The sequence below is a fragment of the Clarias gariepinus genome, chromosome 14, assembly GCF_024256425.1.
Source record: "Clarias gariepinus isolate MV-2021 ecotype Netherlands chromosome 14, CGAR_prim_01v2, whole genome shotgun sequence".
NCBI lineage: Eukaryota > Metazoa > Chordata > Actinopteri > Siluriformes > Clariidae > Clarias > Clarias gariepinus.
The window spans coordinates 19,214,504-19,228,858 of record NC_071113.1 but is presented as its reverse complement, the minus strand read 5'-3'; the positions used below and the strand labels follow the sequence as shown (position 1 = coordinate 19,228,858).

The 14,355-nt window shown below is 38.0% G+C and overlaps 1 protein-coding gene across 12 annotated transcripts in view; it reads right to left on the bottom strand.

The window, feature by feature from the left end:
- The window catches only part of svila (supervillin a), a 78,088-nt gene that overhangs the window by 31,485 nt on the left and 32,248 nt on the right, over positions 1–14,355 (bottom strand). For 10 of the 12 annotated variants that reach the window (XM_053510993.1, XM_053510984.1, XM_053510986.1 and 7 more), the window contains exons 2-8: positions 12,344–12,404; positions 10,874–10,965; positions 9,589–9,655; positions 9,313–9,458; positions 7,356–8,031; positions 4,502–4,573; positions 138–1,013 (exon numbers count right to left, since the gene is read on the bottom strand). In XM_053510993.1, the coding sequence (XP_053366968.1) occupies positions 138–1,013; positions 4,502–4,573; positions 7,356–8,031; positions 9,313–9,458; positions 9,589–9,596 (1,778 nt within the window). In that variant the 5' untranslated portion in view covers positions 9,597–9,655; positions 10,874–10,965; positions 12,344–12,404. The remainder of the gene's footprint in view (positions 1–137; positions 1,014–4,501; positions 4,574–7,355; positions 8,032–9,312; positions 9,459–9,588; positions 9,656–10,873; positions 10,966–12,343; positions 12,405–14,355) is intronic. The other 2 variants (XM_053510988.1, XM_053510994.1) reach the window with 2 other exon arrangements.

The following is a 14,355-nucleotide window of genomic DNA, read 5'->3' as shown; positions in this document are numbered from 1 at the left end:
AAGCAGTTAGAGTACCAAGTGGTTAATTTCAGATTTACTGCAGTCTTCTGTTGTTTAGAGGTTAAGCAAAGCCATTTTAGCATTGGTTAGGGTTAGTCCTAGAAGCATAAGATGCATAAGTTTAAGGAATCACATACTGTTCAGTTTTTTGGGAACTTGTAGCATTCTCAAGGTAAGAGTGGCGCAACTGAGCTACGGAAACTCGCATGTCGACTGGAGAGTCGTCTCTGACAGCCCTGGCCTCCTGAGGAACAACCGTTCTGCTATCAATGGCTTTCTGGCTGGCAGCTGCAAAAGTGGTTTGAGGTTTTCCAGAGTCTGATATATATTGATTAATTTGTTTGGTTTGATCTGAAGCCCATCTACCACTTGACTCTGGAGTGGAATCTTCAATGCTTGAGGGGACATAGCTGGTCCCTTGATGGTTATACCAGCCATTGGGTGCTCTCTCCTGGGCCTGCTTGGCTCTCGCATACATCTCTTCAGTTGCTTGAAGCCGGGATACATGTTCAATATGCTCCTCCCTCCGTGACCATCGTCCCTGCCTTCCTTGGGGTTCTCCTACCGGGACTTCCTCTCTGTTTTGTGCAGTGCGTGCCTGGTGGTGTGGGTTTAGATTTATAATGTTAGATTTTCCACGGCTGATGTCGTCAACACTTCTCTCTCTCCTTCTGACCTCAGAGGGCAAAACCACTTTCCTGTTCATCAGAAGCCCCTCTGCCATTGCCTGACTTCCTGTTTTCTCCACTTTCTCCTTAGCTTCTTGCCAAATCTGGGGGCAATAAGACTCAGAGCCAATAGAGATGTAGCCATGACATCCAGGATCCTGAGTTAGCTCAGGACGGGAATTGTGCAGTTGGGAAGGATGGTGTGGGAAGCTGGATTTTGGATGTTCCTGGCGTGTAGTGGAACTGTGTGTATGACTGCGGTACACGGGGTATTCTGATGGAAAACCAAGCTCTGCACTCTGGTGTGATGGCCCATCACGAGCCATTCTCTCTCTGACTCTGATTCTTCAGAAGGAAAAACAAAAGGTTAACACACAAGTAACAGAATGAAAGGACCAAAGAAAACACTGCTCTCAAGGTAGGCAGTGACAAATTCTTGTTGCCCTTCTTCTGATCTAAATTGAATTATATGTATTAAGGCTTGGCTGGATTTGGATATAGTCAAACTCTTATCCTGACCCACTATAAGAAAACATTTAGACACTAAAATGATATCAGGAGTTCATCATCCCTGTAGCAGCAACAATGAGAAACATGTGCTAGAGCTGAAATAATCCCCAGGTGTACTGTAACGAATACTTGAAGCTGAAAAAGTGAATGTTAATTTACTGACAACTGGCAGCTGTAAAACCAGAATTTCATAGTTTATTCATCTCATATAACTCATTGTAAACATCATCCACTGGGTGAAGAATAATGGAGAAAACAAAACCAATGTGCTTTGGAGAAAAGGTTCTGAATTAGCCGCCATTACTCATCACTCCATATTTAAGCCTCACTGTAATTTTTCATTATTAGGCATTTATGTCAAGGTTAACACTCCAGAAGTAATCAGTATGGGTGAAGCAGCTGGCAAAACTCTCAACCTTAAATCATAATTAAGGTTTACATTGCGTGAAAAATGGTGTTATTTTATGTGGCCTGCTTTGTTAAAGTTTTTGTCTACACTGTTGCAAAACTAAAAAGGTCCAATATTTGATTTGCCTCCATGAACAGAACACCTTCTATCCCGACACCCCATCCTCCATCTGTTACTCTCTATCAAACCTTAAACATTTGCAGCTGACTTGCAGCTAAAAACTGTCTAGACAGAAAGCATCAGTTCTGCCTGTATCAGACCTCATTTGCAAGATCTTTTACACTCTTCAAGTTAGTAAAAGCTGCCTTCCATCATCCAAGACTAAAGGCTATAAAGGCCCCCCTCAACACGCCACCTTCCTTCACGTTTGATAATTTACACAGAAACCAAGAATTGGAGTTATGCCACATCAGCATCTGTTTTCAAGAAGTGTGTGGCATTTTGGGTTCAGAGAAGGCATGACATTTAACACAACAGCTTGGCGTCTGGTGTGACATATTGTTTAAGCCATGCACCAGAAATACCAAGCATACCTTTGCTTTCGATACAATAAGAATTGAGTGCTGAGATGCTTTTGCTAGCATTTACATCATTCATCAAATGCATCACATTGCTCAGTGCGTGTCATTTCCCAATACACTGAAATTTCTGGTTGCATAACTGTGCTAAACACATACTATTACAGTATGTCCCACCTTCAAGCTCTAGGATTGATTCGTATGTTACACACTAATCAACTATAGATAAGACCAAACACATAAGGTGCAGAAGGTGGGATTTTGCTTGTATTTATTAATACAGTGGGGCAGTGGTGGCTTAGTGCTGGAGATCAGCAGGTAGATCCCCAGCTCCACCAGGTTGCCACTGTTAGGCCCTTGAGCAAGGCCCTTAACCCTAACTGCTCCAGGGGCGCCGTATCATGGCCGACCCCCTGCGCTCTGACCCCAGTTACGCTGGGATATGCATAGAAGAAATTTCACCGTGCTGTAATGTATATGTGAGAAATAAAGGCTTAACTTAATGCCAGAAAAAGCAGACTGTTGGTAACTGTATTTTAAAACACTTAAATATTTGAATTTGATAAAAATGAATCACTGCGCATCACAGTCACAATCCCAACTGATCCGTTGGTTCATTGTTTTTGAAACACAATGGCTTTAGCCCCATTCTGATTGACTTTATACAAGATGTCTCTGAGATAGCTGCTCTTTTCACTGTTTATTGAACCTCCTGGCATGTCGCACACGTGTCTCAAAATGTCAGACCCTCATTCCGTGTTAGAGGGGTCCTCCTTTTTACACAGATCTCATCTCTCCCTGTGCTGATGGTCCATAGCCACATACTATATGGACTAAAACCATTAAGTCTTTTTTTTAACACTTTTACTCAACATGTCAAGTATAAAATTTGTTTCCATACAACTTTAAACCGAGACCTATTTACTGCTTTAAAAGTCACGTCTCATACAGTTCAGACAAAATAACTTGTGCGTTACTGATTAAGAGAACATGCGTAGACATAGATATCCAATAATGAGCTTATGATATCCTAGCACTAAATATATCACAGGACGTTCCAGGGGGAATCCTAAACCAGTTAAATGTTTCACCTCAATTATTTTACCTTCCTTTCAACCTGCTATCTAGGAGATTGCACATTTAAATAAAATAAGGATAAACACCACCGTGCTTGACAGACAAAAGGATAAAAACATGACTGGAACATGATTGGTCAGTAAAATGAACATGTGGAAGCTTAGCAATAGTTGAATCCTACGGTGGCCCTGAAGTGCAAAACTGAAAACAAAATAACAAAACCCAAAACAAAATAAATTCAAAACCAAATTAACAAAACGGAAAACAAAATGACTAATATCTAATTGGACGAGACATCTGTCACTCAAGATACAGTATACAGGAAGTACTGTAGTAGCGGTAGATTTGTGTGTATGAATGTGCAAACATTATTGTCGTTTCAAATATGGTTGTTAATTTTTTTGCACTTCACAGCCATCATAGTATAAAGTTAAGCAGAACACACAAGAAACAAAGATAAAAAAACAAGTTCCTACTTCCTGTATATCTTGAGTGACAGATGTCTCGTCCAATCAGCGGTATGCATTTCATTCGCAAACTATACCTACCTTTTCCGGTTTGTATCGGACTGGCCGAGAAGTGCAATACAAATTAACAAAACGGAAAACAAATTAACGCAAAAATGAAAAGCAACAAATAAATAAGTAATAATGAACCAAGATGAATTAATGATTGAATGATTAGCTGGTGTATTAAATCAATTAGTGACTGTTTAAAAAAGGACTAAAAATGAAGCATTAAGAAAGCCAAAAATACTGGGGTCTGATTTAACCCCAGTACCCCCCCCAAAAAAAAAACAAAAAAAAAAAAAAACAATTAGAGCAATTAGAGGCCCAATTCAAAAATTTAAATCAAAACCCCCCTCATTGAGCACACTTTCCAGTTTTAAATGAGTAAATAAGCTTTCATATACATGTTTCAGGCTACGAATACTCCCCACTCCTGGAGGGATATTTGTTATTTCTCTGGAAGTTTCTCTTGGGGTCAGGTTGCCAGCCATAGACCAGCATTATAATAATAATAATAATAATAATAATAATAATAATAATAATAATAATGATAATAATAATAATAATAATAATAAATTCTTAAAGTGAGTAAACAAGGTAAGTCTGCTCCTGGATGTTTTCCATTACTAATTCCATTGCTTCATACTGTAAAGAATTAATGAAGCAATCGATTGAGGTCTTATGACCCTAATGAACTCTAGGTGGACATCCTAGGTGGAAGAGAAGGGGCTAAAATTTTTTGAACTGGGTCGTGCTGTTAAAAGCGGTGGAAATTAATGGACACATCCAATCATCCCGAAAGGGAGGTACCTGGAGGGCCAGTTGGTTGGGGAAATGGTGTCTCCTTCTGAATCAGTCTGAAGCGACCATAGACTACAAAGGCTAAATGCAAAAACAAGAGTGAATGAGCCACTCAGTATGGAATGCCACACACCAACGCACACACAATATGCCGTGTAATGGTTCAGGATGTCACTTTCAAATAAAGGTTTAATATGCAAAGGAAAATAAATAGTAAAAAATAATAATAATAATCATTCTATGAATGACTGTGTACAGATTCATTGTAGTAAAAGCATGTGTACATCTGTGTGTAGCATAATGTACTAAGATGCCACATAAAAGCACCGACTGTCTTATCCAGTTTTAAAGATTTGTTTAATGTTCACCAAACCCAGCACCAAATATTGTGCATATAAATTTAGGTATTGCTCATGGAAGAACAAGAATATATATTGTGTAAACAGAAAATTTCCAACTTTTAGAGCAAGATGCCTTCAGCCATGACAGCAATACAACACTGACAAGACAACACGGGATACGAGACTCCGCCAAGTTATGAAATCTGAATCTGACTGCTGTTGTGAGCTAATGTCTTTAGGTCATGTCCTAAACTTCACCCAAATGAATCACAGCAAAGGAACGAATCAAAACATGTGATTTAAAATGGGACAAATGCCGTAGGACTTTTAAACTAAATAACTGGTAACTGAAAAATTTAACATGGCATTTAAAATTTTTATCATTTTTTTATTTTGCAAATAGACATGCAGAAGGTAAACAATTATTAATTTAGATCCATCTGTTTACATTCAAGACCTTAATCTATTAAAAATGACCAATTATGCAAAATGCAATATGTAACCATTTTGGAACACCACATGTGTCTGTGTGTCTCTGTGTGTGTCTCTGTGTGTGTCTCTGTGTGTGTCTCTGTGTGTGTCTCTGTGTGTGTCTCTGTGTGTGTCTCTGTGTGTGTCTCTGTGTGTGTCTCTGTGTGTCTCTGTGTGTGTCTCTGTGTGTGTCTCTGTGTGTGTCTCTGTGTGTACATGCATGCGTAGAATGCATGCGTAGAATGCATGCGTGTGTGTGTGTGTGTGTGTGTGTGTGTGTGTGTGTGTGTGTGTGTGTGTATACATAAAAAAAAAAAAAAAAAAAAAAAAAAAAAAACACATTGCCTCAACACGTTTTTTTTTAATAAAATTTCCTCTCTTCGGATTTGTCTTTTACCTGTGACCTTCACAATGTTCCTCTGCCCACGAGTCGCTGTCTTATATTTTTAAGAGTGAATCAGCTCTCCCAAAATGTGCATGTTTGTCTGTTAAATCCTGGTTTGCACAAATACTAAAGCTCAGGAGTCGATGCTAAAGCCATATGTGTTACTATTTTTAAAGTTATTGTTGTTTGACCTTGTTAAATTTAGGCACACTGTAATGTTGCCAACCGTAGCTTGTATTTCACGCCAAAGCCAGATAAATCTACGCTCACTTCATTGGCTTTTATTAGCAATAGCTCTATTGTGTGATATAAGAATGTTATTTCGTAATGATATCCCCGATTTCACCTGTTTGGTAGGGATAGAAATCGGGGCACTGATGGCTCAGTGGTTTCTCCTCTGCCATGTGAAAGGCCCGGGCTCGATTCCTAGCCGATGCCCAAACCCCAGGCACAGATAAAATGCGAGGGGTGCGTCAGGAAGGGCATCTGGCGTAAAACCTGTGCCAAGCTTGTACTGTATGTGAGGACCGGAAGGTCCAATGTGGCGACCCCTTGCCGGAAGCAGCCGGAAGAAAGAAAAAAATCCAGTAGGGATGGGAATCACCAGGGATGACTGATATGATATCATGGACATTTTCAATTTAATATCGTTTGAAACAATGAGGGTGTCATCGTGAATAGAACTCCTTAAATATACACACAATAAATAGGTTATTTTAAACCCACAATGAGTGGTGCAGTGGTAAAGTGCTCGCCCTATCATCCGGAGATCGCTGGTTCAAACCCCAGGTGATGCTGTTTTCCTCTCACAGCCGGAGGCACAGAGAGAGCTGATTGGCCGAGCTCTCTCAGGGGGGAGGGATGAGAGGTACTTGCGCTCCCACATTAATCGCGGCTCTACAACCAATCAGGGGCGTCTGTGAGCTCGCAAACGCGGAAGGAGCGGCTAGCGCTTTCCTCCGAGTGTGTTACTCTGCCCCTAATGGTGCGTGAGCAAGCAGTTTGAAAAGATGCGGTCGGCTGACGTCACGCGGTTCGGAGGAAACATGTGATTGTCTACTACTGAGTAAAAAAAATCAAAAAAAAAAAAAAAAAAAAAAAAAACACAATGAGTGAATAAAAAAAAAATAAAAAAAAAAATGGTATACTTAGTTCCCTGCAATTAGTTACAGTATTGACCTCCTTCAGAGCTTGGTCTTATTTCTGTAGGAAAAAGGGAACAACAAGAGTGTTCTGAATATGCATATATGATGTGCTGAATATGTACTAATATGTCCCCTCATCAGTGTGCTAGGTTACTAGCTAAAATGCTTCCTCTTTTTATTTCAAAAAGTTGCATTATCCAATAAGAAAAGCTGAAGGCTCATGAGGGCAGGATATTATGCCATTGTGTCAATACAAGCAAAGAGTTGCACAGCAAAACCACTGGCGTATATATCGGTAAGTTATATATCGGTAAGTTATATATATATATATATATATATATATATATATTTTTTTTTTTTCCCCCCCCTCAAGGTTCCATATGGCATAAACTTTTGCACACTAAAAGATCTAAAACAAGTTTATAAAAAAAAAAACAATGACAGAGTGAAACATGGAGTACAAAAGCAATACCACTCAAGTTTTACTGGAGAATGTGTAATTAGTGATAATTAGAGCTTACCCTTGCTTGTGAAGGATGTCGTGCACCTGCTGTTCAGAGACCGGATCCCGAGGAGAAGCCACTTGCTTTGCAGGTTGACTTAGTTTGGCCGATCCAGTCACCCCATGTTCCCCTGAGGATCTGGTTTCTCCTGAAGTGTCTATGTAAGGGACAGAGTGGTCTGGAGCTACTTCTTCTCCATGCATCCTCCCTGGGTCATGTGCTCTTTTCTGGTTTTCCAGATTCATCCTCCTCTCATGTTCCGAGAACATATCAGCCTGTTCCTTGCTGTACTCCTGCTCCACATTGGCCTGAGCAGTGATTCTACCTGCACAAACGCTTGTGGTGTTGGCATTATGCTCCACCTCGTCTTTTCCTTCCACCTGCCGCCTGTTCTGCCGCTCTGACCCCTCTGGGTCCCGTCGCACTCTGGAGTACTGGCTGGCATGATCCGTGCTCGGCTCTTCATCCAGTAAGATGCGGTAGCGCTCACAGAGCTGGCGTCTGCGTTCAGCCTTGTAGCGTGCAATGCGCTCGGCTTTAGACTCCTGCTCAGCTGTTACAGCAGAGCTGGGGTTATAGGCAGGCTCAGTTTGGGACATGTGTCTCTCCATTCTGCTCCGGTGCAGTGACACGCTCTCTGCAGTGGGAGGGTCTGACAAACCGAGTTCATCTTTGCTGAAGTGCTGAACAGGAACTGAATGATGAAGCAAATTATAGGATGATTTTTACTTTATTTAAACTTCACACAGAAACTAGTAAGAACTGAACGATTTTATTCAAACATGCACTTAACAAAAGATCAGGGTGGCCAGGTGCGTCTTTTTTAAAACAATTCATCTGTCAGAAAACGCAACAGGACCCAGCAGTTAACATCATCATAAACTGCAAGAACAGCATCACCTACTGTAGGTCATTTTGGATACTTCAGCCATTTGCTCCAATAACTGATTTAACAATTGACAAAATTAATGAATAAAATTAGATTTTAGGAAGTGTAAATTCTTTAGTGCCAGTTATTGTCCAAAGAAAATATAACTTGTACTTTTTGTGGAGTTTTCCTTAATTCTAATTTTAAACAAATGACAAGTTGCACGGCGAGTAAAGTGATTTTATCAACTTCTCATGTTAAATACTTTTTATTTATTTATAAAGAAATTGTTTTATAGTCAGTGAAGGAAACCATTTCTTAAAAATATCTTAAAGGGTTTAAATGCCAGTGTAACCAAAGTAAAAAAAATAAAATAAAAAAAAAACCTATGTGTGTGGGTTCTTGCACTGACATCATCATAAAAATGCATGCCTACTTGCATAGCTAAAATCTTATTAAAAACAGGTGCTTGTTTGCAGGTATGCACAAGATCATGCCATGTATCCAAAAGTTGAAACAGTTCTCCAGTGCTTAAGGTATCAAAGGGAAACAATAAAATTAACAAGCAGATGAGCCTAGTACTGTAGGTGATCACTTACATGCACAAAAGTAACACATGAAATTGCACGATTACTCTACGGTTTAAAAGAAATGCTTCAGTAAAAAAAAAAATTGAAAACCAAACAATTTCATAGTCGAAAACTTACCACAGTGTCACCATCAGTCTTTAGCCGTTTCCTGTTTAAGCATCAGTCCTGTTTTAGTGTATAATCAAGCTTTTGTCATGCTTATTGCTTGTTCTATGCTTTGTTTATGTTTTTTTTTTTGCCTTGCATGTCTAGTCATTTCCTGATTAAGCAACACTATTTAATATCCTGTTTTCTCGTGTACGCCAGGCTTTTGTCTGACCTATTGCGTATTTATGTGTTGTTGCATCAATTTATAGTAAATGTCTAGATCATTGTTTACATGTTGTTCACCCTCGGTTTGTGGACCTGGCAACCCTGATCTTGATTTTAGTAATTAACAATCAACTCTACATAATCAAATTAATTTAAACACATTACAATAATTATCTATGTAAACACACTGATATCTTTAATGTACCTGTGCATGGGTCACACAAATCTGTGGCTCGAGTGTATCTGGGAGTGTCTTCCTCCAGCAGTCTATTGGTTACCAGACCAGCACTTGGAAGTGAGAACTGAATGTCACTGTCAATTCCTTCCAGCCGCCGTGCAATTCGTTCTTTTCTAAAAGGAGGAGGACAGATGGATATAACAGATCACTGGAATGAGAAGACAGCCGCATAAATTTATGAACATGAGCCCCTTGCCTATAAACACAAGGTCTGTGGAATAACAGTTAATTAAAAGCTCTCACCTGTTCATGTCCCAGCAGTGACTCTGACTATTACTGATGTGCTCGAAACGTTTCCTTAACTCTGAGACTGCAGAGGAAAAATAAATATTTTTTATGCATCTAGGAATAGTGTAAAATTGAAAGCACAGAAACAGTGTAGAGAGTGGAACAGAAATCCTATAAGAAAACGGATCATTAGGTATGATTGGGTAAACAAGAAAATAGCACCATAGTCCAGTTTAAGGATAAAATTAAATCCTTTTAGTTCCAGTTGGGACTAGCTGAGAAGATTAACAAGGAAAACAGTTGTGTTTTCTTCTGTTATGAAACAAATAATTTACCTCCAGAGTAAATCAACCTGAAACTAACAGAAACATCCTGAATACAGAAAGCTCCAACAGCTCAGACTTTCCTGGCTTTTGCACTCACAGCTGCTTAAGTGAAGCAATAAGAGAGCCAAAACACTCAACCAAACAAGTTCTATGTATTATAAAAGTCATAGCAAAGGCATCAAAACCAAAATGTGTTAAATGGCATCATTTGGTTGAAGTGTAGCAAATGGTACAATAAGTGATCAATCTCAAATCAAAGAAATATAATAAACAAAATAAAAATGTAAAAAAACCCACATTTTTCTATAGTGTATGTGATCTTATCTAAAAGATCAGCTACATTCCTAGGTTTCCCAACTATAGATGAAGTACCAGTGCATGAGTAAATCAAGTTTTAATATAGAAGTCCAGCCATTTCAATCTGTTTAACTAATTCTAAATTTTTTTTTTTTTTATTTGTAAACCAAACTCTTTAATTCTTACCTGATGGGGGCTGCTCCTGTGACAACTCAACCAAATTATGTTCTACCATTTTTAAACATGCACACTTTAGTATTCCCTAAACATTACTTATACTTCAGCCTTTCCCAACACAACATGACTGTGAAGAACAACAGGTGGCTCCCAGCCAACCAAATATAGGTCATCAAATAGGCCACACGGTGCTCAAACCCCAACCCCAACACTGCCCTAACCTCCAGGCCAATAAAATCTTATCCAAAGACACTCAATGGACAAATGTTTGTCATACTGTACAGTAAACTGAATATTCGCCTTGAGTGTTAAAAAAAATAATAATAATGTAAGGCACATGATTGGATCTCTGATGTACCTAAAAGCATTACTCTTTAATCTAATTAAAGTTACAGAATATGTACTATTAAAAAAAGGATCTTGCTCGAATAAATAGCAAAAATAAACCTGCCTTATTTTATGCCTTCAAACTTTTTGCAGCTATTTAATTTTGCATTTACCTTTGGGTAGAGGGGTGATAGAATTGACATCAACAGCCTTTGTGGTCTGGGCAACGTCGTCGTTATCCTCAGATGAGAACTGTTTATGAAAACTGCAGTGAGAGAATGAAGAGGAAAAAAAGAAAAAAAGAAACGAGAGTTTCAGCTAAAGTCACACATGATAACTGAAATGCAAGTCAGCAAATACTCAAAGAGGAGAAAAAAAGGTGACGGTGTCGTAGGTTTACTGCAGAGACAAAGCAGTAGCACAACCATGGCCTGGGAGAAGAAGTGCATTTTAAAACTGAACACTGGAATTCTATAGCACAGATAACATGAGCGCTATGTCCCAACTACTACAAGTGTTCACTGACAGCAAATGAGGTCATTTAGCAATGTTTAGAAATGTAAAATTAAAAAGAAAGAAGTTCTTAAAAAAGTCAGTTTTAAAAGAGCGGTAAAAGTGAGCATGCATTTGGGCTAAGTATAATGTCTAACCACTACCTCTATGTACTGTGTAGAGAAGGAAAGAAAAAAAAAAAAAAGATTGGTAATGTTAAACAGAGTTTTATATATGGCCAAAGCATTGTCAGGATTGGTCCAACGTCCATTATCAGGATTTGCAGTGAGGTCAAAAAGTGGCCCACTGGTTTATCTGATCTAGTAGAGCCTAAACAACACAAGGACTATGAAACAAGATAAACCAAGGACTACCTAGTTTAGCTGACAATGCTCTTAGAACTGCTTTGCACAAACGTGCCAAACATGTTTTAATATTAGTATTATTAAATTACATTAGTAACATGTATTTTATGTAAAACTTGAAAAATATATTCATATAGTTCTGTGCAAGAAAGCACTCTAACACCCTGTTTTTCATATGTATTGCATTATGTGTATTAATATATATTAAAATCTTTAAGTGTTTATTATAAATGACTTCTGCATTTTATATTTCATGTTACTGTTAAAAGAAATTATTAGTTTGCTGCATTCTTTAATGTTCAACATCTCTGCAGTGTTTCTTTGCATTTAACAAAAACTTTTGCACAGGATTGTTAAAGAGAAGAAAAGCATTATCTTAAAGTTTTAGCTTGAGTGAAAATAGCAAATCAGGGCAGTCAAGCTTGTTATAGGACTGACAAGGGAAGTGAGATAAAACAGGTACAGTTACGTGTCTGATAGCGCTCTCGTATTTCCATGAAATGACCTCAACTTTAAAATCCCAGTCTTGCTGCTAATGCACATACTGTATATGCACTTAATATTATTCTAAGCTAAGCTTTCTAATACTGGTATGATCATGATGTAATAAATTGTATTCATAATATTTTATTTATTTTATTCTTTTATTTGCACAAATGCACCCAGCTGATTAATCCATGTATGTGAAAGAAAGAAGGTTACAGCTATGTGGCGGTTTATTACAAGTGTGTTTCCATCACTTTATTTTTCCAAGATTGAGAAATTTAAAGCAAAAAGAATGTTTACCTAAAAGCCCTTTGCTGTAGCTTGGGTCTGGCAACTTTGGTGATGGCCTCCCCTGTGATGCCTGTTGACAAGAATAATGGGATAATTTAGAGGTTAACTAAAAGCACACTTAATGTCTAAATCAAGACCAAAAAAAAAAACAACAACAACAAAAAAGGGAAAACAAACAAGAAAACTTACTAAATATGGATAATAACCAGAACCAGGCAGAGAATGCTGTAATCACATTCCTTAGAAATATTGCGAACAGTTTTCACCTCATAATCCCATGAAATGCATAATGATTCGATTTATTCTAGCAAACAGCGTATGTTTACAAGAAAAAGATATAGTAATTCTCAAGCAAAGGCCACATGTTTGGAAAAAGGCTGAAAACAAGACATTTCTCTTTGTTCATGGAGATATTTATAACTGTCAGTTATCTTAAAACGGAGCTTCAAAATAACTCTGTATATTAACTACATCAGTTCCGATTATGTTTTATGTGCTTTCGTGGTTTTTACTATATTTGATGCGATTGGTATGATTGTTGTGGGTTCTACATGGCCCTTTTTGCTGTTATTCTGGTAAATGAAAAATTTATAAAATGCATGCCATCTGCATTCCCAATGTCCAATTAAGGCGTTTGATTTTTGTTCAAAACTAATCAGAAAAAATAAATGAATTAATTCGGACCTGGGTTTCCTCAGCCCCTGTTTTGCTCCAACCTTTCAAGTAGCATGGGAGTAGGTTGACTGACTACTTTTATTCAACCCACAAGTAGAAAAGTATACAGTATGTGTCCCATCCCGTGTGTATTCCTGACCCACACCCTATGTTAATGGGGTATGTTCTGGAAAAACCAGGACAAAAACATTTACTGAAGATAAATGATGAATAAATGAAAAGTGTTAATGCACCAAACACAAAGTAGACATATAAAAAACTACTATGCTTTAAAGACATATAGTATAATACTTTGTTATTTCAGTTCCTAAGAATAATGTTAGTCCTAAAAAGGACATGAGAAATCACCCAGATGTGGAGAATATCCATACAACAAAGTGCTTTGTTTGATTGAGTTCACTTTATAGGGTGACTATTCATTAAAACACCTGAAACAATAACATTTATTATAAAAGCAAAACATTCATTATATGCAAGTATCATATAACAGTGGAGCAGAGCTACCCCCCACACACACTTCTTGTCCTAAATCTACCCTATCTATGAAGCTTTAGCAATGATGGGTGGGTCAATATTACAACTCCCTCACTTGTTATAAACATCATTTGAGATGGAAGGGTGAACAAGAGCTCTGGAGCTTCTCTCAGGACTCTGTTGTGTTTTGGTATTGAGAGTGTTTTCACAGCTGGGAAGAGTATCCCCTAAAAACATTCCTCGCTGCCTAGAAATCTCCTTTCACCTCACGAAGCACAGCGCCAGCTGTGTGGAGAGATGGAGAGGTTGAGAGACGGACAAAAACAGTGAGAGAAAGTAAGAGAAAAATCGCATAAAGATAAAATCCGTCTAAGGAAAACTCTCACCTATTCAATGTTTATTCATAGTTGCCAAAGTCAAGAGCTCAGCGCATCAAGCTCACTTCTAACAGCAACAGTTGTTTCACACCACTAATATTAATGAGTACTGAACATCTGTCTCATCAGGCTCACTGTCACCAGCAATCTTAAAGAAGATTTAAAGATTAAAGAACTTTTAAAGACTTGTGCTGTCTAAGTAGCAGCTCAATATCAAAGACCATCTTTTTATGATCCCCCACTGAAACCAAAATGCCTCAAATCAACATCACAATTAATTTAATATTAAATATTATAATATGTTATAATATTACATTTAGTGATTTCAATCATTTAGTTTTTTGCCCTTGTAGTTTCCTAACCTAATGAAATGACAGCGACAAGATTGTCGATTAGAAGTTTTCTATATTGGTTTTTATTAGTTTTTTTGATTAACTGTCAAGCACCAAATACAATGTCAGTCAAATAATTTTGAACGTCATATGTTAGTTTTTG